The following is a 26,878-nucleotide window of genomic DNA, read 5'->3' on the forward strand; positions in this document are numbered from 1 at the left end:
GGCAAACCTTTCATGGGTTCATCATCAATCTTCTTTCTCTGATTACATATATATCACTAACTTATCAGACTTTGCTGTTCTGTCTCACTGTGTTCCAGTGTCATGGTTCTTAGCTTGTGTGTTCCCAATATGGTATGTGTGAGTGTGTGTTGCATGTGAAGGAAAGAAACAGGAGTGGTTAGGTGGCTTCTGTATCAGTGGTACAGTGAATCCACCCTAGGTTTTATTCCAGTTTCTGGATAGAAAACTCAGTATATAATATAGTTTGAGAGCTGGGAGCTAGAAAGACCACCCGATGAAGAAAGCCCCTTGATGTGTTGCTTGCATGCCTCTGGATTACACATTTATATTATTACATGTGCTTGATTCTCTATTTAAATGTCTTTAGCATGGTTAAAGCTTCAAGCACCACTGTTTTACTATTCAGTTTTTTCAATTGCAGGGTTTAAACCACAAATCTCAGGGAGTAAAAAGATACATGCAACAACAGAGGGAGATTTTGAACTCACTGCTGAGTAAATACAAGATCACCACACTCAACTGGGGGTTGTAGGAAGGCCTACTAGAACAGCCTTCGGTACTGTCAGGAAGGCTTAAGCTGAGCACCCAACAATTGTTTTGTTAAAATTTAGTCCTGAGTTATGCACATCAGACAGGAGCTTCTGAGATGTTGTGTTTCTTGCAATTAAAAGCATTAAGGAGGATAACAATAAGACAAAATGCAGTTCAGGGAATTTCAGCATGTTAATAGTGAGGAGACACATTTTAAAAAGGCTCTGAGTTTAACAGTGTCTGTTAATGGTCAACTTGCTGTGTTAGCTAAAAAGTCCAGATTAGATGTGAGCCAACAGGAAAGGCTTTCAAACAGGAAGGGACATATCAGCAGTCATTTAGGACAGGAGCAGAAAAGTATGCCATATGTGGCTGGAGTGGAAATTAGAAACCAGCAAGAGTGGAAAAGGTAGGTGTTTCCTCCATACATTTGTTTCTGCATTTTACTGTTTGTGTGGCTTGTGACATTGTATGGACTGAACAACTAGCAAGCCTTTCAATAGGAATATTGAACACATAAAATGAGAGCAAATCAGTGTCTTTTTTCTGTTGAAGAATAGTTGTTTTGGAGAAAGATTGTAAATGTATGTTGAATAATTTCTGCATAGACTATTAAAACTAAGAAATGTTTAGTAAATCCTTTCTCCTTATACACACTCTTTTTATGCTCTCCTCTTTAACTAGGTCAAACTGAGAGCTGTTGTAGTGTGATGGTGAACAGAGTGAAGCTGAATTATGTATCTGACTACAAATGTGAGCTCTCAAAGTGGTATCTGCTCTACTTTGCACAGAGTTGGCAAGAGACCATTTTTTATGGGAGAAGTGCTTGGAGAAAGGGGTAAATTAGTGGATGCATTTTCTCTTCAACCCCTTCCCTCCTTCAAATAACATTTGTGTAGCATTTTCAGTTGCTCAGAGCATTTTACATGCAGTATCTAGTTGTATTCCTTACACCAAATCTATTATATAAAATGCCAGTATTATTAACAAATAGCAGTTGATGCAGTAGAGTGACGCTGAGAGAGAAGGGCTTACCCAGAACAATTCATAGCAAAGATAAGATTAAAATAGGACCTTGATATTAGGCTACACTAGTTCTAACCATGTTGTAACCCACTTTGATCTTTGGAAAAGCGGGCTAGAAATAAACAGTATTATTATTATTATTATTATTATTATTATTATTATTATTATCCTAGAAGAATTTTAATATATGGTTTGTGTAATCATTCACTTTCTTTAGCACTAGCTACACATGGAGTCCATAGTAGCAACAGGAAAAGACCCTTTCAGCACAGGTATTTCTGAATGTGATGCTGTAACAGAGGGAGAGGATTCCTCTATATCATCCCCCGTCTTGAATCGGAAACAGGGAACCTATTGGGAAGAAAATACAGAGTTACCAGGAGATAATGCCTCTTATTGTACATGTTTGCCAGGCAGTTTGGATGTGCCTACATTGCCATATGTGAACAGAGTAATTGCACAGCAGCAGCAACAGCAGCAGCAAAAGGGTGAGGTCTATTGGCATCTTCCAGTCCCTTTTTCCTATTTCTGTTTCATTTTTGTATTAATTTCCTCCCCCAATTACAAATGTTCATAATTATATTTTGGTTCTTTCCTCACTCACTCCCAATATTTGTGTATTGCAGGTGAGTGTGAGCACCATAGCAATCTAGAAAGGAAAATTAAACCATGTTTAACCAGTATAAAGAGCCTGTAAACGTTACATTTTGGCCTACAACTTCCAGAAACCCTGGCAAGCTGGCATTGGCTGGATGTTCTAGATGCTATATCCCCCAAAGTACCTTTTCCAAGTACTGATGTAAAGTAGTTTCACATGTTCATATTCATAGTTCATAAAACTCACATTTTCAGATATATCACTGAAGATAATAATGGTGAAACGTAAAACTGGGCTTCCTACCTCTGAACTGCAGAGATATCTGAGAAGACAGCTTCGTCTTCTGGAGAATGACAACCAAAAGGCCAGGGTAGTTTTTAGTGTAAGTAGTGTGTGTGTGTGTGTGTGTTGTATATGTGCTTTCATATTACCTGTCAACTTATGGTGACCTCATGAATTTCATAGGGTTTTCTTTGGCAGGGAACACTCAGAAGTGGTTTTACCAGTTCCTCACTAAGAAATATAGCCTACAGAACCTAGTATTTATTGGTGGTCTCCCACCCAAGTACTAACCAGGGCTGATCATTCTTAGCTTTCAAAATCAGACACCACTGTTAAATGTAATTGTATTTTTATTACAATTCAGCTCCCATTTTTTCTTAGGAAGCCAATAGCCCTATAACTTATTCCTTCTTACTTGATTCCAGTTGTTTGAGGGAGGAGAGAAGGGGCATGTTTTGACCCCATCTATTCTGCATGGTCTTTTGCAACTTTCCACATTGTCATGATGAAATGTCTGAAATGGGGAGCCTGCTAAATTTGTTAAGCTCCTTGTATGATTCAGGAACAGGCAGGGGAATGAATAGACAGTGTTCAAATCAATCAGCCACGGAAAGCAGAGACATAAATTATTTACCTTTGTAAAAAATGCAACCTTTTCCTTGGAAACATGATCATATCTCCTTAGCTCTGCTTCCTGAAAAGCACAAAACTGTCACGATGTAAGTGGCAAATTAGTCCTATAGTTGAAATAGCAGTAATCCTTTATTATGGATGCATGAAGAAAAGGCCTGTCAACCTGACAACACTTACCTTACAGTAAGACCGAAATAGCAACATCTATCACATTTTACAAGCAGATAATCCTTTAATGTTTCGGAGTCCCAACTCTGAAGATAAAAAATTATTTGGAGGTTTACCATCACACATATGCATCTATCTTGGCCATACTTTTGGTTTCAGATTGTGCTCTTGCTCTTAGACTGCTAGTGAAGATCCAAAATAGATTTGTTTTAACCTGATACAATTCCCAGGTGCTGGATCACAAAGGGCTATATCAGGGATGAGACCTGTGTGGTCCACCAAATATTGTTAAACGTCAACTCTGAGCAAAACTAGCCAGCATGACAAATTATAAGAGATGCTGGGAACTGCTATGCAGCAACTTTGGAGAGTTGCATAATTCCACTATGGTCTAAATATAATTGCTCATCCCAGCTAGATTAGACCAACTGATTAGCTATTGAATAGTAAGTTATCATTTGTAAATTCCAGTTGTTCAATGGATCTGTTCACATTAGGACACTATATATCAGTATATACCAGTATACACACGCAAATCCACACACCCTTGGTGGGTTTCAGCAAGGCAATAGAAAAATACACATACATTTTGGACAAGAGTGGAAATTCCATTTGTAGTATGCACCAAAAGAGTGCATCTACTTTGTAATGTCATATATGTTTCACTTGACATCTTACTTAATCAATGTGGAAGTTTCTAAAGTCAATGTACTGGGAGTATACTTAAAATGGCAGCAAAGCTAATCTCCTCAGAAGCATTGCTTCCTTTTACCATGTTCCATGTTTTCTTTTCTCTAAACCCAGGTGTGGGTTACTAGCTCTTTCCATAAATCAAATACCAAATGGGTAATTTTTTTGCCTTTCCTAGGAGCTCTCTGCCAGAATGCTTTCCATTCACAGTGAAGACCACCTAATAGTGGTAACATTTTGGACTTTTGAAGAAATCTGGAAGTTTATAACTTATTATTCCCTTGGTAAAGTATGCCTTTCTATAGGAACGTTTGTATATAGGATTCTAAACAGTAAGAAATACACATTTGCTTCACAAGCATATGTTTTAAAACTGATTTCAAATGTTGCATATGATAGAACAAATCCCGAATTGAAGATTTATGCCCCAGATTTTTTACAGTCCATCTCTTGGAACAATGTAAGAATAATCTGAAGTACCTTCCAAGATCTATGCCGGATTCAAATACATATGGCCCACTGGAGTTTCTTAAGAAATCCTGACCCTCTCTCACACACTTTTCTCAAAATTACTGAATAGAGCAGGATGACTTCTAGGAACTGCCTTTGATTCTGTTTTGTGGAAACAGGAAACTATAACTTCTATACTGTCCTGAGTCCCTAACTGTTGTTGTATTGCATGAGCTCTAGGGATTCTAGGAACTGTGTTTCCTATGTTCGTTGTCATCCTTTTATGCTGTAGTGCTGAATGACATAGTACTGTCTTGGATCTGAATTCTTTCTGTGGTGACTATCAGAGATTATTGTGTAAATATTCAATAAGATAATACATTTTTTGAGTTACCTAGAGCAAAATATGTCTGAGCTTTAATAATCATGGTTTTAATGTGTGTATTTTTGTAATACACAGTAATTTATCGAAGTAGTTGAGTGCTTTTCCAAAATTAGAGGAAAGGGGCACCATGGAAACATGCTTTCTTTCTGTATGCATAGCTTCAGATAGGGCATCAGGACTGCATGCATTCTAATTAACCCCCTTCACACTGATACTTTTAAAATGTACCATCACTTCCACACACAGTCCCTTTTCTCTTTGCTTAACAATGCCACAAACCAGCCTATTCTGCACTGCATTCATGCCCCCAGCTATTTCAGGACCTTTCACACTGCACAATTATAGTGCCGTGCTTCCACTGTAACTTATGTGATTAAATCCTATGGAATCCTGAGATCTGTAGTTTGGCAAAGCTGCAGACATCTTTGACCGAGAATTTTAAATACCTCTCCCCAAACTGCAAATCTCAGGATTTCGTAGCATGGGACCCTGGCAGTTAATGTAGAACCACAGTGTTGTAACTTTGTAGTGTGAAAGGACTAGTCAGGGTTCAGAATGTCAGGCTATACTAGACTGGTTGCATTTTACAGGTCTGAGGAAGCCCTCTTAAAAAACAGTCAGGAAAACTCAGTGCAAGCAAAGCTTTTCCTTTCTTTTTATTCTTAAATCATACATCTTGAAAGCTGAATGTGTGGGTGAGATTGAGGGAGTATGGCAGCAGCAGAGAGCAGAAGGCTTGTGGAGTGGAGGAGGCAATGATGACTTGACAATAGAGCCCCAGAATCCAGTGTGTCTATTCTTACTGTTCTTCAAGAGCACTGTAAACTTTAACTCCCTACCTCCTTTCAAACACTGAAGGTGTCAAGCACTTCTGTTTGCCTCCATTTTGCCCAAGGTTTCCTTCCCTTTGACTTAAATGTGACATCCCAGTCACCCAGGAGTGATATGGGTTTATGCAGGGCAGAACATATGAACATCCATGAGCCATTTTTGCTATGCCTTAATTAAGTCTTTGCAGGCCACACACCTGCACTGATTCTTCCACTTCCCCAAAACCAGGGGAAAATGGTAAATTGGAAACAGTTTTGCCCTTTTAATAATGTTACTTCTACCAGTAACATGGCCTGTGGGATTATTTAAGGAGCAAATCTTAAAGTTTAAACACTACATTGTAAGGAGAGTTCCAAGAACCCCCATCAAATCTTGCTATTTTCTTCCTCCCATTAAACCATGCTTTTTAAAATATATATATAAACTCTTTTATAGCTTTTTCATAGATGTCCAAGATAGTTTTTTACCTGATATCCGTTGATTCCACCTCTGTGACCCTATTCACTGCTCACCAGTTTTATTGGGCAATAGTCAACAACTTTCCCCCCTGTAACAGACAACAACAGTGCATTGGTAGTAGGTGCACTCCTTTGAGAGGTTACATTATCACAGTTCTAAATGTGCCCCATGGGTGCAGAAAGATTGTGGACATCTGGCTTTTACCTTAAGAGATGTGTTGGTCTTCAAGTTGCTATGAGAGAGGTCCCTCTCCCACCATAGTTCCCCATGGAAACTGAGATGCTCGTCGTGCTTGATTACCAGATAAGGGCTAATCCTGTACAAAGATCCCTGTGTTAATCTGAAATCTGTCAAGTTTGATTCCTCCCAGAAAGAACAGCTATCTCTGCATAGTCCATCAAATTCTGCCAGCAGTTTTTTTTAAAGTTAGTGACTATTCTTATTTTTAAAAGATCAGAATTTAAAGGCACATAGCACACTAAAAAACCTTGCATCAATTTGTCAGATATTTGCCATTTGCAGCCTCCTCATACGGAGCGACTTTGTTGTTATTGTTGTTGTTGTGTGCCTTCAAATTGTTTCTGACTTGAGGTGACCCAGAGGTGAAACTATCATGGAGTTTTCTTGGCAAGATTTGTTTAGAGGGGGTTTGCCTTTGCCTTCCTCTGAGGCTGGGATAGTGGGTTTCCACATGGGCTTCCATGACCGACTGGGAATTCAAACCTTGGTCTCCAGAGTCACGGTCCAACATTGAAACCACTACATAATGCTGGCTTTTCATGGAATTACTGCCTGTGAAAATTTCATCCAATTCTAGTATAATAGAGTTATTATTTGTTGATTGATTTCTGATGATAGACAAGAGGATACATGAAGATTTCAGTTTCAAAATCAGATCATGATTTGAATTCAGATGCAAGTCATCTTGAACTGTCTCTAAAATAGTCCAAAGTGAATTAGGCTAATTTCCAAATCTCAAATCAGAATCTAAACCAAATCTTATGGTTGATGCTGTTGTTGTATGCCTTCAAGCAGTTTACAATCTATGGTGACCCTATCACAAGGTTTTCTGGAGCTAAGAGTATGTGACTCACCCAAGGTCACCAGTGGGTTTCCATGGCTGAGTGGAGAATTGAATCCTGCTCTCCAGAGTCATAGTCCAGGACTCAAACAATTGCCCACATAGCTCTCACTAATGTGTACTACTAATAGGATATCTGTTGACTTACAAACTTTCTAAAATAATAGATTAAATAATTGGGTTTTGATGAAAAAAAATCTCTTTGACAGGTTTTTTAAATCATTGTCTGGAGAATCTACTACTGGATGACCATTTTTGGCTTTCTTCATCAGAGGAAGCAGTTGGAATTGATGTACATCTAAATGAAGACTGTCTTGATAGGATATATCGAGATCTCTTAGTTCAAGAAGGTAACTGGATTTATACATACAGTTGCCTGAAAATTTGAATATCCACTGGATTCTATGGAGTTCTTCTGAAACAAATGTTTTGGCATGTTTATGTATTGGAAGTGGGACATAAAATATTGTAGTATTATATACCTCCTACATTCTGTACTCACCCCACCTTCAATGTCTAGGTTTGATTCTGCTTCCTCAAGCTGCACAAAGTACCTCTGCCTGATTTTCAGCATTTTTCATTTCCTTATGCTACTCCCTAAATCTTATTCTTCAGATCCAACTATTTAAAAAAGGGTGAGGGGATGAAAAAAATTCTTTTAATGGATTTCTTTCCTTTATCCAGGCCACAATATGTCAGTATTAAGAGGGTGGTTAACATTATTAGTAAAGCTATGATGAAGAAAAATCAAAGTTTTAATGAATACACAGTTTATACATGTGAATGGCCCAATTTAAAATTATCAAGAAAAATCCAGGGTTATTAATTGTTATTTCCAGAGTTTGAAAGTAATCTCTTATCTATTGTAACATTACCTATAAGAAAGACATAAAAAACCTCCTTTTTTGAAATAATATAATGACTCATGGCATGGGATTATTGCTTTAGTTTAATTAGTAATGTTTGCATCTTTTCAAATGCAAGATCTGGATTGAAATTTGGAATTCTTGGAATTTTTATTTTTAGTTGTAGTTTTGTAAAGATAATAACAAAATAACTAAAAAATAGAATCTTACCAATGGGCAGGTATTTTAAACAACAAGTGTTTTGAATTGATTTTAAAAAAAGATAATGCCTAATTACATTTTTAAAAAATAATGGTTATTCATCAAAAATGTATTGACATATTTTGGACAGAAGGTACCTCTAAAATGAAATAGTGGAGAGATTAGGAGAATGTACTGTGGAAATGAACAGCTGTTAATAAACATGTATAAGGAGAGGAAATGAGATTTAATGTATTGTAAATTAACTAATAGGGAAGAGACTAAAGTCTCATTTTGTTTAGCATGTTTTAGTCATTTATATTTGACTCTTAAAATAAGATTGTTTCCTGTCAGGGTGGCTAACATGAAAAAAATAGTGATGTTGAAGGCTTTCACAGCTGGCATCCATAGCTTTTTGTGGGTTTTTCAGGCCATGAGGCCATTTTCTGAAGATGCCAGCCACAGCTGCTGGCGAAACATCAGGAACAAACTCTTCTATAACATGGCTTCGTAGACTGAAAAACCCACAAAAAATATGAAAAAATAGTGTTACATTTTTCCACTTAAAGACAAACAAGTGAGAACACATCAGCATAAAATGTAAAAGGCAACACAAAATGTTCAGAAACAAGCCTTGTGGAATTGTAGAAGTAGAAATTGATAATATGAACAGGCAGAGAATACTTTTGGGAAGAGGCTTGGAATTTTGATCTTTAGGTAGGCTTCTTCTCTAGTTTATAGAAATGACTGCAACTATTCAAATAACTATTATGGTTTCATCACTTGGTGGAACAGGTGTTCTCGGTTTTTGTTGTATAATTTTTACATTCTTGGTATGCATTTTCCTATCCATTAGATATCTGGGTATTTTAAAATGAATTTAAAATTATCACAGTTAACTGGAAAGTGTCATTTTGGCAGTGCATGGTACTTGCAGAACTCCTTGAGCACTACATTTCAAATAAATTGACTCTCTTCCTATTAGCTTCAGAATACTAGACCTATTTAATATGTGGGTTTTCCACCCCCTTAAGGTACATTCTTTGTATTTCATCCTGAACATGTTGTAAATGAAGGAGGAGCTGCTGATGACAGAAGAGCAATCAGAATTCACCAGCTTAAGTCATCTACTACTGAAAGAAGCCTAGAATCAGTCACTTGGAATGATCCTGCTGAAAGTTTTCCAGAGCCCCTGGTTGCTTTTCATCAGTAGGTACCTGGGTTTAATTGTTGTTCTCTCCTTTGCTCTGCCCATGTATATACATTTTTTTTCATTCATAACATTGAATGACTTTTCCATAACAAACTAAAGTTTTTCTAGTTCTGAATGGTTATTATTTAGATTTTTTTTAAGGTGAGAATAATTCTTGCTGTAAATAAAAAGACAATGCAGTGTCTCAGGATGTATGCTAAACAGAGCTGCAAATGAAAAGAAAGTAAATGGATTTTCCACCCTTCAATTTAAAGCAAATTTATTGTAGGGAAAAAATTAATTTGTGTGCAGCAATGAGGTTGTTCAGAAGGCACATGACTCCTCCCATCTTGAATGAATGTGGCAAGGGAATAGTTGGATCATGCGCACTAGCTGTGTCATCATATTCTGTGCATTGGCATTGGCCATATAATGCATGTTGCAACATATTCAGTGGCAATATAAAAGGGGCCTAAATTCACACTCGCAACAAATGCACAGACTCCACTGGGTGTAGTACCCAGCTGCATAGTGTGCAAGCATATTCCTGCCACCCCTTTGAGCATTAATCATGGAATCATGTTAGAAAAGACCACAAGGGCCATCCAGTTCAACCCCCCTGCCATGCAGGAACATAGAATCAAAGCACGCCCGATAGATGGCCATCCAGCCTCTTTTTAAAAGCTCCAAAGGAGAGACTTTGAATTCATTGACTTGAATTCATTGATGAAGTGTTTTCAACATCCTTATCATTGATTTCCATCTCGTGATGAAATAGGAAGTATTCTAAAACATGATGTGTCATTTTTCATTTAGAAGAAAGAGTGCTTATATGTAATGATTCTTAAGGATTCAGCCAGTCGCTTGAATATTATGGAAGCAGTGTGTTACATTTCGCAATGAATATTTTAGCATAGCTCTCTCACAAACCCAAATTTAGCATAGCAGTGTGATTATATATGAACAGCCAACAAAACTACTTCCCCTTTTGCAGGAGTTACTGAGATGTGATATGGGAAGGGTTTTTTTAACCCTCAAAAACAATCTATTGATGCTGTTAAAAGTGCTTTAACTCTGTTTAGGAAGGTGGCCCAAGTGACTGCATTTAGTTACAAAAAAGAAAAGATGGAAAATATTTTTGTGAGTTTAAAACACCCTCCTTCTTTCCTTTCCATTTTCCATTGTATTTACAGCTTGCACTGAACAATGGTGTGTTACATCATCAGGAAAATGAATTAATGTACTCTGTAGTTCTCTGCTTTCCAGTCATTTATGCTTCTGTTAAAACAAATATAACCATTTACAGAAATAAGTCTTGGAGTGATATGAGGTAATGTTGTTGACATCAGTTGTATTAAGCGAATTCCTTGAATTTTCCTATTTAGATGGTTTCTTAAAACAAATGCAGACCCTATTGATTTTGCCAGCATAAATGAACCTGATGTCATTGATGAAATAGGTAAGTAGCTGCTGTTGAAATGGAGGTGCTAATAATTTTATTAATCAATCTCAGCTTCACTGAATTGAAGAAATGCCTTCACAGATAGCATGCAGATGCTAAAAGTGTCCTGCTACCACACTATAAATTTCATATGTGAATATATATGTCTAATATTGGGAGCCAGCATGGTATAGTGGTTTGAGTGTTGAACTATGACTCTGAAGACCAAGGTTCAAATCCTGGCTTGGTCATGTCAACTCACTGGGTGACCATGGGTGAGTCACTCTGTCTCTCAGCATCAGGATGGCAATGGCAAACCTTGAAGAAACCTGCCAAGAAAACCCTATGATAGGGTCACCATAAGTTGGAAATGACTTGAAGGAATACAACAACATCCTGTCTAATATGTGTGAAGCTGAGGAATTATAATGTGCAAATTGTTAGGAAGGAACAACTCCACTTTCTCTTTGTCCTTATTATTAATAAGGACAACAAATATAGAAGCTTCTGCTTGTATTCTGTTTCAGAACATTATACGTTATTTCATACTATACTCTGCTTTCCACAAATGTTGTGAGACTTTAATTGTTATTGGTCTCAGCCCAGGAGAATAGACATCCTGTTAAAGACCCTTCTTTGTTCCAGCAACCTGACTCTGTGCTATATATGTTCACTCCTCTTTGGAGGTTAGAGTAAAGTACCTGGGGGCAAAAAGCAGAACCCTTTTTATAAAGCTTTTTATAAAGATGTTCATTTTATGAAAATATCTTCTTGCAGTGACGTCCATGTTCCAAAACCAGCCTTCTGCGTTATTATTTATCATATTGTATTTATCAGTGAGCAATGGCCCTTCTTCACTGATGGGTTAAAGCTTTGCTTGTACAATATATATTTTTGCACATGGTTTTAATGTGTTTCATTTTTCTATGGTATTACTATTTCACTGTATATGTCTTGGCTTTCCTTCAAGAAACCCAAAGCTCACCAGAAATTGTTGTTCATTTCAGACTCCTCTTCCTTTCACAACAATACTGATGTGCTTAAAGTCACCTGGTGAGGTTCCCTCCAGAATGGGGATTTGAACCTAGTGCTTTGCTTAGGTCGTACAGGTTCAGGTCTATAGTCTAGCCACTATAGTAGGGGTGGACAAAATGTGGACTTTGGGCCACATATGGCTCACTGGGATCAATTATTTTTTTTAAAATAATATCATTTTGCCCCCAAATGTACCCAATGATCTCTATGGGGCATGGGGGACATTTTCACCACATCCCTCCATATTCATTTCCTGTTGCAAAAAAGCTTAAAACAGCCTGGAGAGCCCCAAAATGTAGTGAAAATGCCCCTAAATTCCTTATAGGGTACTTGGGGGCATTTTGAGCAAAATTAATCTTTTTCGGGTGGGATGCAGCCTTCCGCATTCACTGAGAGATGGGGGCTAATGCAGTCTCCCACAGTTACCCACCCCTGCACTCTAGCCACCAGGATCTCCAAAGCTAGCTTGTTGTTGTTAACTGCTCTTGGATTGTTCCCTACTCATGGCAACCCTGTGGATGAGACATCACTAAGACCCCCTGTCCTCTTCTACTCTACTTAGGTACTGCAAGTTCAGGCCCGTGAACTCCTTGAGTGAGACCATCCATCTAGCTTGTGGGCTTCCTCTCTTTCTACTGCCCTCCATCTTTCGTAACATTAATGTATTTTCTAATGAGTCTTAAGTTCTCATGATGTGGTCAAAGTATGACAGCCTCGATTTGATCATCTTGGCTTTCAGGGAGATTTCTAGCTTTATCTGGTCAAGGACCCATTTGTTTGTCTTTTTGGCTGTCCACAGTATCCTCATCCTCCACTCAAATGAACTGATTTTCTTCATATCCACATTCTTCACCATCCAGGTCTCACATCCATACATGGTGATGGGGAATACAATGGCTTGGACTATTCTAACCCTAGTGTCCAGTTGTATGTCTTTACTCTTTATGATCTTGTCTGGCAGGGGAGACACCATGATCATAAAGGTGGTTTTCCCAGGGTGAGGCTCATCCATTGCACTCCGGGTGTGCTGACCCCTGCGATTTCTCCAAATGTGGGAAACTTGACTGCATAATTTGTGGTAGTGGGGAATGCGTTCACGCTTTAATTTTACCAGCCCTGGTGGCACTGTGGTAAAATGCCTGTACTGCAGCCACTCACTCACAAACCATAAGGTTGCAAGTTCAATACTAGAAAAAGGGCTGAAGCTCGACTCTGGCTTGCATCCTTCCGAGGTCACGAAAATGAGTACCCAGATTGTTGGGGGCAATTAGCTTACAATTTGTAAAGCACTTAGGGAGTGCTTAAGTGCAATGATAAGTGGTATAGAAATGTACTTGCTATTGCTATTGCTAGTTCCTTCATAGCTTCCCTTCCCATTCCTGATCTTCTTCTTCTGTCTTCCTGACTATTGTCTACATTCTGATCAGTGTTTGATCTGAAGTATGAGAATACTTTTAACTGTTTCAATTTCCTCATTGTCTTCGGTTGAATTCATTAGGTCTAATAGATGGTAACAGCATTCTGTGCAATCATGCTGGCCAAATGATCACAGAGTTGTCTTTGACAACGCTGGCTCTTTGGCTTATTAACAAAGATAAGCACTGCCCCCTACAACTTGAGAACCTTGTCAAAGGGGAATACCTTTACCTTTAATAGATGCATGTATTTTGCTTGTTGCTGTGCATTCAAATAATTTCCAACTCACTGTGACTCTAAGGCAAACATATCATGGGGTTTTCGTGGCAAAATTTGTTCAGTGGGGGTTTCTTGCCTTCTTCTGAGGCTGAGAAAGTGTAATTTGCCCAGGATCACCTAGTGGGTTCCATGGCTGAGTGGGGATTCAAACTCTGGTCTCCAGAGTCATAGTCCAATGCTCAGACTAGTACACCACTTAATAGCAAAGGTGTATTTTTACATCAATTGTATTGGATGAATAAGTAATACATTTTATTGCTAATATGGTCTAATCTCATCTATGGTATTGTGAGTTAGTTAGAAGAAGTAAAATATATAATTCAAAGGTACTTACAGAAACATGATAGTGTTAAAGCAATCATAAGAATTAAACAGTGGACGAGGGACCTATCAGTAAGCCAGCCTTGCTCAGGTACTTGTGAAGTTAACTAGAAATTGCGAAGTGTCAGAGCCGTGTGCAGTATTTCAGATTTACAGAGCTTTTTAACATTCATCAGCATACCAGGAGAGGATGTTTGCTGTAAGCCAAAGTGTAAACTGGCATAACATTTGAGTTGTAAGGTTACTATAAAAAAAAGTCACCTGAAGAATGAAAGTTGCTTTATAATTAGCCCTGTAGTACTGACTGATGAGATGCTCTTTTGGAATTATCCTCTATGTGGCAAAATTGTCTTGTTGCACCTGCTGCAACTGTCATAGCTGTGTGTCCCTAATGACTGCTTGTTGCTTTTGCACATGAAGGTGCCCAAAGCAGTCTGCAACATATCATATAAGCAGCCCTTAATATATAAAAAATACATATAGCTAGTTTCAATGAACAAAAATTTAATAAAATGTCAGTTTATATAATATTGAATAGAACAATATAAATATTCTAGCACTGTAAAATTAAATACAAGAGAGAGCAAAGCTTAACCCTAACAGAAGAATACACTAATCTATATGGTCCAGTAGATCTCCAGTCCACAAAGGTAACTTATGATTCTTCACAATTAACTTACAAACTTTGGTAGACAGCTGCACCTCTCACTCTCCATCTTATGTCTTAGAAACTGTTTTATATCCTATTGGTGTAGTAGAAGAATATGGCTGGGTTGGTGTTGTAGGCTCCTACTGGAAGGTGTCACATCAAATTGAGCCCTGCCCAATCTATCTATGCCATATTGAATGATTGCTTGATTGCCTCAAAATCTAAATCTACTAAAATTAATGTCTGTAACAGTGTATTACTTTTCTTCACAATATTGCATTATCACATTACTATATATTTCATTTCTTTATTACACAGCCACAGGATTTTCTATAGCGATTATAAGCCATGTAAGTGCTGTTCCAGAAGAAATTGGTTTCCAGAAAGGAGACAGAATTGAAATAATTGGCTATTTTATGAAATGCATGCTGTGGTTTGTAGGAAGACATGTCCCTTCTGGCCAGGTTGGTTTTGTACAAAGCAGTCATGTCAGTCCTGAAGGTTTCAGCACCACTGTAGCAGAGTAAGTATTACAGATGATGACAAAGCAAGGCAGTCAGTTCTAAGCATCAGGATCTGTTGCTTTTAGAAAGATTGCTGCTGCTGCACATTGGTGGCCATAAACTTAATCTTTCATCCAATGTTTGTGCATCATATTTTAATATTGGCGTCAACTGATTATGAACTCAAAACCTGCTAGTCAGCTGTATTGCTTGGTTTTTTTTTTAAATTAGTATCTTGCCTTTCTCCCAGATGGCTCACACATGATTTAAAACAAGGTACATGACTTAAAAATTAATAGTAAAAAAGTTAAAATTGGATACTATATTAAAACATTGATACTTTAAAACAACATAAAATCATGACAAGGACAATTAAAAACATGCAGTCTAGGCACCTCAGTAGAGACATTTCTGCATGGCTAGCTACCCATGAAATAATTTACCTAGTGGTGGAAGGAGAGCATGGAGGGGCCAGGCTGGTCTCTCATGACAAGAGTTCCATAGCCTGGAATCAGCCACTGACAACACATTTGTTCCCATGTTCTCACCAAATGTGCCTTTGAAGGTTGTGGGAACAAGAGAAAGCCCTCCACCAAGGATCTTAAAATGTGGGCAGGCTCATATGGGGAGATAAGATCCTTCTGTTATCTCTTATGCTTAGTTATTCCATTAGTGTTAGTGCACTGAATATGTTTTCCAGTTGGTAGAAACTAGTTGAATGTTGAATCAGGATTTCCAGAGAATGTGATGGGGACTGGAAGCCTACAACTACTTAAGAAGTAATTGCTGAGTTCAAACCATTATGCAAAATGCACCAGATTAGAGTTGTCAGATTTTAGTGCTGCTGTGACAGTAGAAGCTAGAGTGGGCAGAATTCCCCCATCAGGGTCTAGATCTGTTAGTTTTCTTTGGGCCCATTCAGACTACACTTTACTCTGGATCAGAAATCAATCCTTGCACGTGAAGTTCATATTGGCCCGAATCTGTCACAATCCATTTCGAGGCATGCACAAGCAAATGCCCTTTAGCCCGGGTCATCCAGATTTGGGGCAACATCCATCTTTTAAAAACAAACAAACCCAGGTTCCGCGAAATATGAACTTGCCCCCGATCATGATTGGGTCAAGTTCAGGGGAGAGATTAAGGTCAGAGGGCGGACAGAGGGCAGGACATTCCCTCCCCTCATCGGAGAAGGAGGAGGAGGAGGAAGGACCCAGAGGAAGGATGCAAAAAAGGGGAATCTGACAGGAGGCAAAAGGGTGACAGGAGGCAAAAAGCGGGTGACTGACGGGGTCAATTCAGGGCAGGTCAGAGGGCCACAGCAAGCCAAGGCTCTGCTCTCCAGCAGGGAACTTTTCCCTTTGATTTTCATTTTTTAAAAATTATTTTTCTCCATCTATGCGCATGTTTTTTGCTTCAGGATAAATAGAATGTGGCTAGCTGCTTGTTCACTTTCCCTTTCATTTCCTGGCTTCCTCGCTGAAAGGAGCCCTTTGCAAGAGGCTTTGAAGCATGCAAATGAATGCTATAATGCAAATGTTACAATGTGTTTCTCTATCCAATTTGGCAAACGGGCAAATTGATACACAGAATGCTTTTGCTACTGTCTCAAAGAGGTAGCCTAGAAAATGCAAAGAATGCATGGCATTGCTTCCTTTTCTGGCATTCCGAGGTGAGGAATGTATTATTATTATTATTATTATTATTATTATTATTATTACATATGTATGTGGCATTCTGGGGTGGCAAGGAGGGGGGATACAGGATGCAGAGATGGCATTAACTTGCATTTTGGGGTTGAAAACGGGGTCAAGGGCAGATCATAACCTGCACTGACCCAAATGCCCACAACACACACACACACACAGGAGGTTTTTAAATTTAACAAAATGTGCGCATTTTGGTGCCTGGTCCTTTAAAAAAAAGGAGGGGGGAAGCACACTGCTGATGCCCCAAGGAGTGCTGGAAACGTCATCTATGACGATCGCAGAACTGAAATTTGATTGACAGCAGGCGCCTTCATTTTAAACTGAAGCTCCCCAGTCCCTTCCAGCGCAAAACCGCCAGTGAGAATGGGACCTTTCTTTCTACCAGTGCATCCTGCCTGTAGACCTCTGTATAGGCTTGAGTGTGATATGGCAAGGTGGAAAATATTTAGTAGCTTCTCTTTTGAATGCCCTGCCATACTCCCATCCTTTTATTTCTTTGTGCTCAGTTTTTCAGATTAGCACCCATTTACTTTCCCACTTTGTTTGACTATCATGCCACCTGAGCATTCTGGGTCACAAATGTCCTCATTCTTCTGTATTGTATGTTTCCTTCAGATCATCATGCCTAGCTCTCTTTAAAGATGAGCATTCTTTTTTTACAAAAGAAGACCATCTGGAAGAAAATGTGTCAAGCCTCTTGACACAAATAACAACTGATGACACCTGCAATGTATATCAAATAGGTAAGAAACTCTGGTGTTACACACTTTACTACATGAAATATGTGGATATGGCTTCCTATGTGCACAGTGGATTTTTTCAGGAAACCCATAAGTGCCAATAGAGAATGCCAGTTAAGCAGTTAAACTCCCACTGAATGTATCTTAAGTGGCAAATGGAGAGATTTAATTGACTAAATAAATAAGACAAAAACATGGATAAAATCTTTTCTCTTTTCTCTCCCTTCCCCTCGTCCCTTAGATGGACAGAAAGAACCTGAAGAATCTACTCAGCAAGGTAAACTATTTTCAAGAGGGCTTAAGATCTACGAGCAGCTCTCCATTTTTAAACATGTAAAAATAGAAGAAGAAGGGCACTGGGTTGGGTTAATAGCTCGATCGGAGATATTTTAACCTCCCATCCCATTCTCTCAACCCCTCCCCCCCAAGATTTGCATTTTTTAAAGCATTTTTGCACTTCATTGAGTAGATAGTGCTTTGCATCTATACTGATTTTTTTTTCATTCTTAGGATATGATCAGATTTTGTTTGTAAACTTTGCATGCTGAAGAAATAGCAAAGTGTGGTCTTCAGCAGATAATGTGTGAGGGAAATTATTGTTGTTGTAAGTCTTCATGTTGTTTTTGACTTATGGAGACCTTAAGGCAAGGCTGTCACAGGGTTTTCTTGCCAATATTTGTTCAGAGGGGGTATTGCAAGTGTCTTCCTCTGAGACTGAGAGTGTGTGACTTACCCAAGGTCACTCAGTGGGTTTTCATGGTGGGGATTTGAACCCTGGTCTCCAGAGTAATCATCTAACACTCAAACCACTACACCACATTGGCTCTGAGGAGGGAATGCTACCCTCAGCTGAAAAAAAGGTTGCCCATTCCTGTTCTAATGGAAAAGTAAACATTGAGTCTTTATTGTTTTCCTAATGTACCTTAGTTGTTTTAATTTCTCATAATGCTTTTCATGTATAGGTCTTCCTCTTTTTTGTGTATTTCAGAGAAGTTATATTGCTTCCTTAACTCGAATTCTCCAACAATCAAGCACAAAGTGTCTCAATCACTGATGAAAGTGAAAGAATTACAGTTGCACAAGAAAGAGTCAGATGTTCAGAAGAGGCAAGTCTCTGCATTGAAGGGAGAGATGCCTTCTGAAACTGAGGAGCCACATTTCTGCATATACCAGGAAGGAGCTTGTGGGCCAGAGATCTGTGAACCATTACTGTTCTTTCTGAACTGTAAGGGCTATGATCCCAGCTTCAAAAACCTATATGATCAGTCATTTTCCTTTCTCAACACCCTGTTCTATGGCTATGCCAGTGAGGAAGAACTGATGGATTATTTTGTACTGGCAAGGGAAGCAGCCAAAAGAGCAAGCCTTCCATGGGCCTTGACAAGGCTTTGTTTTCTCCTGGGGAGAATGAGTGTCCGGAAATTCAAACTTTCTCAAGCTCGAGTGTATTTTGAGGAAGCATTGGCAACTTTGCAAGGAGATTTTAGTGACCTCTATCTTACAGTTGCTCTTTATACCAATTTAACAGGCATTTACCTGAAACAGAAGAACAAGGAAAAATGCACCTGCATTTTAGACAAGGTTGCTTCTTTGCTCATGGGAATTCCCAGCTACATCAGCAGCACAGGCATGGAGTCAGATATTCTGAAGTATGCTTTAAAAAGAGCAGTGATGAGTCAAAGCAAGAAAGTAGAAGCTAGGGCATGCTTCCTGCTAGCAAAGCACTACCTGAACTTTAAGCAAGGCGAAGAAGCACTGCCATTCCTAGAAAGACTACAGTTTCTGAATAATGACTTGGGTTTGAAAAAGGACTCATTGTCAGTTGACTGCTACTTTAAACTAGGTCAACTTTACAGTCAAAAATGTTTGCCCCACCTTGTGCTAAGCTGTTGTAATATTGCCTTTTCTTGCAGTTCAACAAGTCCCTTGTTGGAGTCATTCAGATGCATTGATTTAGTATTTAAAAATGCTCCCAAACTCCATAGTCCAAAAACTGTGGGACAGACATATCCCTCCCAAATTGCATACTATCTTGGTCAAATTCTCCCCTTGCTAGAGGCTAGCAAAGAACACCAAACATTGTGTAGGATGGTTTACTATAATCTCTCTCTATTCCACAGCCATCACAAACAATACAGGCAGGCAATTGGCTATGTGGAAAAAGTTCTGGAAACAAATGGACATATGAGCATTGAAGAAATGATTAACTATTTAGTCTTTCTTAGCTGGTTATATATTCTCAATCATCAAAACAATGTGGCTGTGGACATTTTAAATGCCATAGCAGAGGCTTCACAGAGTAGCCGCAAACAGTTAGGTGTTGTTTATAACATGATTGCCATTTGTTTGAAAGGCATGAACAATACAAAGCTAGCAGCTGAAAACTACTACAAAGCTCTGAGCATTTCAAGAGAAATGGGAATCCTGCATGACCAGGCTGTGGCTTTGGCCAATTTTGGAATTCTCTTCCTGCATTCATCTGCCAAATGTCTTGGGGAGCATTTCTTAATTCAAGCAGTAAAGCTGTTCTCCCAGCTGCCAAGTGCTGAGTGTGGCATAAATTTTATAGAGGTCCTCCTAAGGCTGGGATGCTACTACTCCAATGGAATTTATAAAAATAAAGGGAGATGTTTTTATGAGTGGGCATTTTTGGTGGCAATAGAGACAAACTCTTTGGAAGGTACGTACATTCATTGCTTCAAAATTAGGATGATTCATGTAGCTGCTGCTAAACTGTCCCTGCACAGAGAAATATTAGAATATCTGATTTTCCAACTGTGGTTTTCCAAACCCCCATCTCTCCTTCTATTATGCCTAGATATTATAACTCTTCTTCCCTTTCAATATGTAACCTTAATTGTATTTGTTGTCAGCCAAACTTCCATTTTGCAATGGAATAATGGGTAGTAGCTCTGTGGTAGAATATATACATAGAAGGCCTGCTCAATATATGCACAGAAGATGTGCTCAGGTGTTCTCCAGAACATGAACATGGTCAGAAAGGGCCCCCAATATCTCTAAACACCTATAAATAAGTTAGTCTGAAGAGGGTTTTGTAATTATAATTGGCTGAACAGGGATACAAAGTTCCTGTAAACAAACATATACCCTTATCAGTGTTTTGGAAGCTCTGTAATCTTCAACTGAACATTTACAGACCTCTTGTGCTCAGTGTGCAAAGGTCTAATTTACTTTCAGGTATGTCATGTCTTTGGGGAGCAAGGATTATATTTCCACACACTATGGGCCTAAACAGACAGGCCTAAATAGAGCTGTTTTGGGACACTTTGGAGGTATGCTGTTTAAATGATGCATGTTCCTAAGATGCCGGAAACCGCGCCAAAGCCATGCTCCAGTCCTAAGGACTGGAACGCAGCTTTGGCACAGCTTCCGGCCTCTTAAGATGTGGGTGTCATTTAAATACCATACCTCCAAAGTGACCTGAAGCAGCTTTATTTTGGCCTATCTGTTCAGGTCCTATATGTGTTCAGGCAAATGCCTGAATAAAGTAATTGCCTCTTTAAGAAGGAAAATATTGGTGGCAGGCCCAATGGCAAGAATTTTAGTGAGGGTGTATTCTCAAAGCAAAAACCCCAAGTTCCCTTCTGTTCCAAGTCTACCCATCCTAGAGAAATGGAACTGCACTCCTTTAGACATGAGGTGACTACGTTGCCAGAAAGAGTTTGCAGATTTCTGACTATATCCTGTATTAGCTTTCTCACAATTGGCTATTATTCATATTTCGGATTCTGATGCTTTAATTACTACTAGCATCATTTCTATACATCATAAACACCAGATGTTATCATATATAAAGAAGAGGTAGAAAATCTATCTGTAGCTCCAGAGCTGAGTCAGAAATTGGATGTATGCAGCAGGTCTGAAGCCTTTTAGAAGTAATGCTGGGTTTGTTTGTTTGTTTATTAATACTGAATTTGGTTAGAGCATTAGAGGATGACTCTGGAGACTAGGGTTCAAATCCCCACTTGAACATAAAAACCCATTGGGTGATCTTGGGCAAGTCACACTCTCTCAGCCTTGAAGGATGGCAATGGCAACCCCCCTCTGAACAAACTTGTCAAGAAAACCCTATGATAGATTTGTCTTCGGGTTGCCACAAGTCACACAATAACAAAATTTCTTTAGTGGTAGCAAGCCACTTCGGCATACAGCAGGAAATTACCTCCAGTTTGTTATAAATCTTCCTGAGTTTTTAAGAAACTGTCAAAACAAGGTCTTTACAGTAGTAGTATGTTCCTATACAATTAACTTGTTCTATTAAAACATGTGTTCCTTATTTTTCTTAGGGCAGTTCAAAGCTGTTCAGCATCTCTGCCAGTTCTACAGTACAGTTCTTGCAGATGAAGCTCAGTGTGTCATCTACAATGAGTACCAACTCTCCCTGGTTAGGAAAATGTCTGACAAAGTCATGGAAGGAAAGATACTGGAAACCATCAGTCAGCTGTATCTATCTTTAGGCACAGAAAGGTAAGAACTGGCAATACTGTAGGGTGATTTGTCTTAGTCTGAATGATATTTAGTTACATTGCTACTCCTGTTTCATTGGATTAGATCCAAAGGTGCCTTTCTGCATGCATTACAACTTTATGCAAGAAAAATGAAACAAATGCAGATACACTGTTCTGCTTGACAAGAGTTTAGGCAACCTTTTCCATAGAGCCACAGAAACTGCTGTAAAGTTTGCCCATAAGAGTGGTATAAATTGTTGTGTAAGCAGTTGCAAAAATTAATTTGGAACATCACTTAAGGACATGTTATTTTTATTCTCCAAATTTCTTAATATTTTTTTATCATATTAATTCTGTTAGCTTCTAGACAGCAACAAGAGATGTCAGAAAAATTCTTCTTTGATGCCCAATTAAACCGATTATCAAAGAATATGCATAATTTTAAACCCAGAAATTATTCTTTAGCTTAGATTGAATTTGGAGCTGTAAAATAATTCCTATTGTCCATATGGAATTGAATGGAGCTAATTTGCAGGATCCACAGACTGGAAACATTCAATATACATTCCTTTCCCCAAAGAAGGAGACACAAAAGAGTGCAGCAGCTAGAGAGCCATTACATTAATTTCCCATGCAAGTAAAATCGTGCTTAAAATTCTGTAATAAAGACTCCTACCATATATGGAGCAAGAAATTCAAGCTGGGGTCAAGAAGGGAAGAGGCACTAGGGACCACATTGCAAACATATGAAGGATAATAGAGCACACCAGGGAAATAAAAAAATATATCGACATTTGCTTCATTGACTACAGCAAAGCCTTTGACTGCATGGATCACAGAAAACTTAGGAGTATTCTTAAAGAAATGGTTGTACCATTACATTTGATTTTCCTGATGCTATAACCTATACATAAGACAGAATGCTACCATCAGAACAGAATATGGAGAAACAGAATGGTTCTCAATCAGGAAAGGGTCAGACAGGGTTGTATTCTGTCATGCTATCTATTCAACTTGTATCCAGAAACTGTGGCGCGTTACAGATGGCCCAGAAGGGGCAGTCTCGCGCCGCTGGTGGTTACTGCATCCGGGAACCGCAGCATCCAAACCACGCGGTTCCCGGACGCAGCAAAGAAGGAGCGCAAAAATCGTGCTCCTTCCTTGGCCCCAGAAGAGACGCCGGCACAGTGCTAGTCGCGCACTCGCAGTGTTACTTCCACCACGCGATGTGCGGACGCAGAGCATCCGCTACGTCAAAATGGCAGTGGCCATGTGGAACGGCCGCCGCCATTTTGACGTAGTCATTATGCGCGAGGAGCAAGGCGCGTCAGGATGCGCCGCCCCTCGCGCGTAATGACGGCACGATGACGGTGCCTCATGGGCCCATCTGTAACGCGCCTATGATACACAGAGCAGATTTAGACATAGAAGGAGGATTGAAGATCCAGAGGAATGAACATCAGCAATTAAGATATGCAGATGGTACCATTCTACTAGCAGAAGCATCAAAGACTTGAAATAATTGTTTAAAAAAGTCAGAAAGTGCCAAGGCAGGCTTACTGTTGAGCATTGCTGTTGTTGTTGTTGTGTGCCTTCAAGTTGTTTCCGACTTATGGCAATCCTAAGGTGAACCTATCATGAGGTTTTCTTAGCAAGTTTGTTCATAGGGGGGTTGCCATTGCCATCCTCTCAGCCTGAGAGAGTGTGACTTGCCCAAGGTCACCCAGTGAGTTTACATGGCCCAACTGGGATTCGAACCCTGGTCTCCAGAGTCATAGAACAATGCTCAAACCATTACACTACACTGGCTCTACCCAAAAAAAAAAAAAAATGAACACAGAGGAGTTACAGGTTTAATCTAGAAAACAAGGAAATTGACATATTTAAGAATTTCCCATACCTTGGCTCAGTCACTGATCAGAAGTGATTGCAGTAAAGAAATCAGAAAAAGACTAGGATCGAGAAGGGCAGCTCTGAAAGAATTAGACCAAGATATTGAAGTGCAAAGATATAAAATTGAACACCAAAGTTAGGTTCATCCAAGCCATCGTATTTCCCATCACCATGTATAGATGTGAGAGCTGGACAGTGAAGAAGACCAATAGAAAAAAATCATTTAAGAAGTGGTACTGGACAAGAGTGTTAAAGATACCATGAATGGCCAAAATGACAAATAAATGGGTTCTAGAACAGATCAGGCAGGTCTTAGAGATGTGTCATCCACAGGACCACCATGAGGTGGGATTAACTCAAGGGCGTTTAACAACAACAACAAATGTTGTCCCTGGTCCCATGAGCAGGCAGAACTCACTAGAAAGACAATAATGAAAGGAAAATTGGAAGGCAGTAGAAAGAAGGAAAATCAAGGAAACCATGGCCCTGAGCTGCAGGACCTGAGTGGTGCAGTTGAGGACCGAGTGGCTTGGAAGTGTTTCATTTATGGGGTCACTATGAGTCAAATTAAACCTAGATAATGAGGAAATCGAAATAGTTAAAGATTTCTCATATCTTGGATCAAACATTGATCAGAATGGAAACTGCAGTCAAGAAATCAGAAGAAAATTAGGAATGGGGAGGGCAGATATGAGTTTTCTGTGGGTTTTCCAGGCTATCTGGCCGTGTTCTGGAAGAATGTTTCACCCGCATCTGTGGCTGGCAACCTCAGAGGGTGGTGGCATGGATCAGCACACTGATTAACATGTAAATCAATTCCTCCCAACCAAGGGTCACACAAGTATATATATCCCACACACTTCCATGCCACCACCCTCTGAAGATGGAGTATGCCATTTGCTTTTTTTAACATTCTGTCTTTGAATTTCTTTAGGGCTTACAGATCTGCCCTGGATTACACCAAAAGAAGCCTTGGAATCTTTATCGATCTTCAAGCAAAAGAAAGGGAGGCCCAGGCTTGGCTTCAAGCAGGAAAAATATATTATATACTAAGGCAAAATGAGCTAGTAGGTCTTTATATCCAGGTAAGAGTCATCATAGCTTGGGAACTGAAACTGTAGTAGGGTAAAATAAAATTCAGAAAAAAGAATGGTTATTGAAATATCACATGACTAGAAAAATTAACATAATGTTTGCCTTCAGCTATTTCATGTCAACAATGTGATATTGTGCCTTTACATACGGTATTTATCTGAAGCATGTTGCTATGATTAGAATTGGATGGGGTGAAAAATTTATGCTGTTAAACTTTTATTTAGATGAGGTATGAAGGGCACAAAGAAATAACTTTTTCTTGCCCTGAGATATTTGCAGTTTTGCAAATCTTTGCACTCGCGTTTAGCCCAAGCGTGGATTACAGAGATGTTTCAAAAAAATAGTTTTAGCTTCATGTGTCAAGAAGAAAAAAGTGCTTTGTTAAATTATCTTGAAATCTATTGTGCAAGTGTTGGTGTTTCTCAACAATTATTGAAGAGGGTCAGGAAGGAAAGTGCCAAAGTAGGCTTGATGTTGAACATTAAGGGGAAAAAATTACTACAAAAGATCTAAAAGAATTCATCCTAGATAAGGAGAAAATTGAAATAGTAAAATCGTTCCCATACCTTGGATCAAACATTGATCCAAATGGAGATTGCAGTCAAGAAATTAGAAGACGATTAGAATCATAGAATCATAGAGTTGGAAGAGACCACAAGGGCCATCCAATCCAACCCCCTGTCATACAGGAAATCACAATCATGTAACATGCTATATTTAATGCTACTTGGTAAAATTGTTACTGGTATAATGGTTGGTATAAACTATAGTGTTTAGAATTATAGAATCATAGAGGGACCACAAAGATCGTCCAGTCCAACGCTTTGCCATACAGAAACTCACAATCAAAGCATCACCGACAGATGGCCACCCAGCCTCTGTTTGAAGACCTCTAAGGAAGGAGACTCCACCACTCTCCAAGGAAATGTGTTCCACTGTCGAACAGCCCTTACTGTCAGGAAGTGCTTCCTAATGTTGAGGTGGAATCTCTTTTCCTGGAGCTTGCATCCATTGCTCCGGGTCCTAGTCTCTGGAGCAGCAGAAAACAAGCTTGCCCCCTCCTCAATATGACATCCCTTCAAATATTTAAACAGGACTATCATATCACCTCTTAACCTTCTCTTCTCCAGGCTAAACATCCCCAGCTCCCTAAGTCGTTCCTCATAGAACATGGTTTCCGGACCCTTCACCATTTTAGTCATCCTCCCTTGGACCGATCCAGTTTCTCAACATCCTTTTTGAACTGTGGTGCCCAGAACTGGACACAGTATTCCAAGTGGGGCCTGACCAAAGCAGAATAGAGTGGCACTATTACTTCCATTGATCTAGACACTATACTTCTATTGTTATAGCCTAAAATCGCATTGGCCTTGTTCGCTGCCGCATCGCACTGTTGACTCATGTTCAACCTATGGTCTACTTGGACTCCTAGATCCCTTTCACATGTAGTCTTGTTCAGCCAGGTGTCCCCCATCCTATATCTGTGCATTTCATTTTCCCACCCTAAGTGCAGTACCTTACATTTCTCCATGTTGAATTTCATTATGTTAACTTTGGCCCAGTTTTCTAGTCTGCTCAGGTCATTTTGAATCTTGATCCTGTCCTCTGGGGTATTAGCTATTCCTCCTAATTTGGTTTCATCTGCAAATTTGATGAGTATGCCCCCAATTTTGTCATCCAAGTCATTGATAAAGATGTTGAATAGCACTGGGCCCAGGACAGAGCCCTGTGGGACCCCACTGGTCACTTCTCTCCAGGATGAAAAGGTGCCATTGTTGAGCACCCTTTGGGTTCAGCTGGTCAACCAATTACAAATCCATGTAACAGTTACATTGTCTAGCCCACATTTTACAAGCTTGTTTGCAAGAATATCATGGGGAACTTTGTCAAAGGCCTTACTGAAATCAAGATATACTATATCCACAGCATTCCCTT

The 26,878-nt window shown here is 39.2% G+C and overlaps 1 protein-coding gene and 1 non-coding gene across 10 annotated transcripts in view; both read left to right on the forward strand.

The window, feature by feature from the left end:
* Window positions 1-828: 828 nt before the first annotated feature.
* The window catches only part of SH3TC1 (SH3 domain and tetratricopeptide repeats 1), a 37,501-nt gene continuing 11,451 nt past the window's right edge, over window positions 829-26,878 (forward strand). The window contains exons 1-14 of one of the 9 annotated variants that reach the window (XM_042468183.1): window positions 829-961; window positions 1,237-1,390; window positions 1,992-2,066; window positions 2,431-2,558; window positions 4,128-4,233; window positions 7,365-7,505; window positions 9,236-9,410; window positions 10,779-10,852; window positions 14,853-15,057; window positions 17,362-17,489; window positions 17,728-17,763; window positions 18,475-20,166; window positions 21,794-21,974; window positions 24,783-24,933. In XM_042468183.1, the coding sequence (XP_042324117.1) occupies window positions 1,288-1,390; window positions 1,992-2,066; window positions 2,431-2,558; window positions 4,128-4,233; window positions 7,365-7,505; window positions 9,236-9,410; window positions 10,779-10,852; window positions 14,853-15,057; window positions 17,362-17,489; window positions 17,728-17,763; window positions 18,475-20,166; window positions 21,794-21,974; window positions 24,783-24,933 (3,195 nt within the window). In that variant the 5' untranslated portion in view covers window positions 829-961; window positions 1,237-1,287. Of the gene's footprint in view, window positions 962-1,236; window positions 1,391-1,795; window positions 2,067-2,430; window positions 2,559-4,127; window positions 4,234-7,364; window positions 7,506-9,235; window positions 9,411-10,778; window positions 10,853-14,852; window positions 15,058-17,361; window positions 17,490-17,727; window positions 17,764-18,474; window positions 20,167-21,793; window positions 21,975-24,782; window positions 24,934-26,878 lie in introns of those variants that run through there. The other 8 variants (XM_042468182.1, XM_042468186.1, XM_042468178.1 and 5 more) reach the window with 8 other exon arrangements.
* LOC121932329 lies at window positions 12,816-12,978 on the forward strand. The gene has a single exon (XR_006104317.1). It is a non-coding gene; the product is annotated as a U1 spliceosomal RNA (small nuclear RNA).

The sequence above is a fragment of the Sceloporus undulatus genome, chromosome 5 (assembly GCF_019175285.1).
Source record: "Sceloporus undulatus isolate JIND9_A2432 ecotype Alabama chromosome 5, SceUnd_v1.1, whole genome shotgun sequence".
NCBI lineage: Eukaryota > Metazoa > Chordata > Lepidosauria > Squamata > Phrynosomatidae > Sceloporus > Sceloporus undulatus.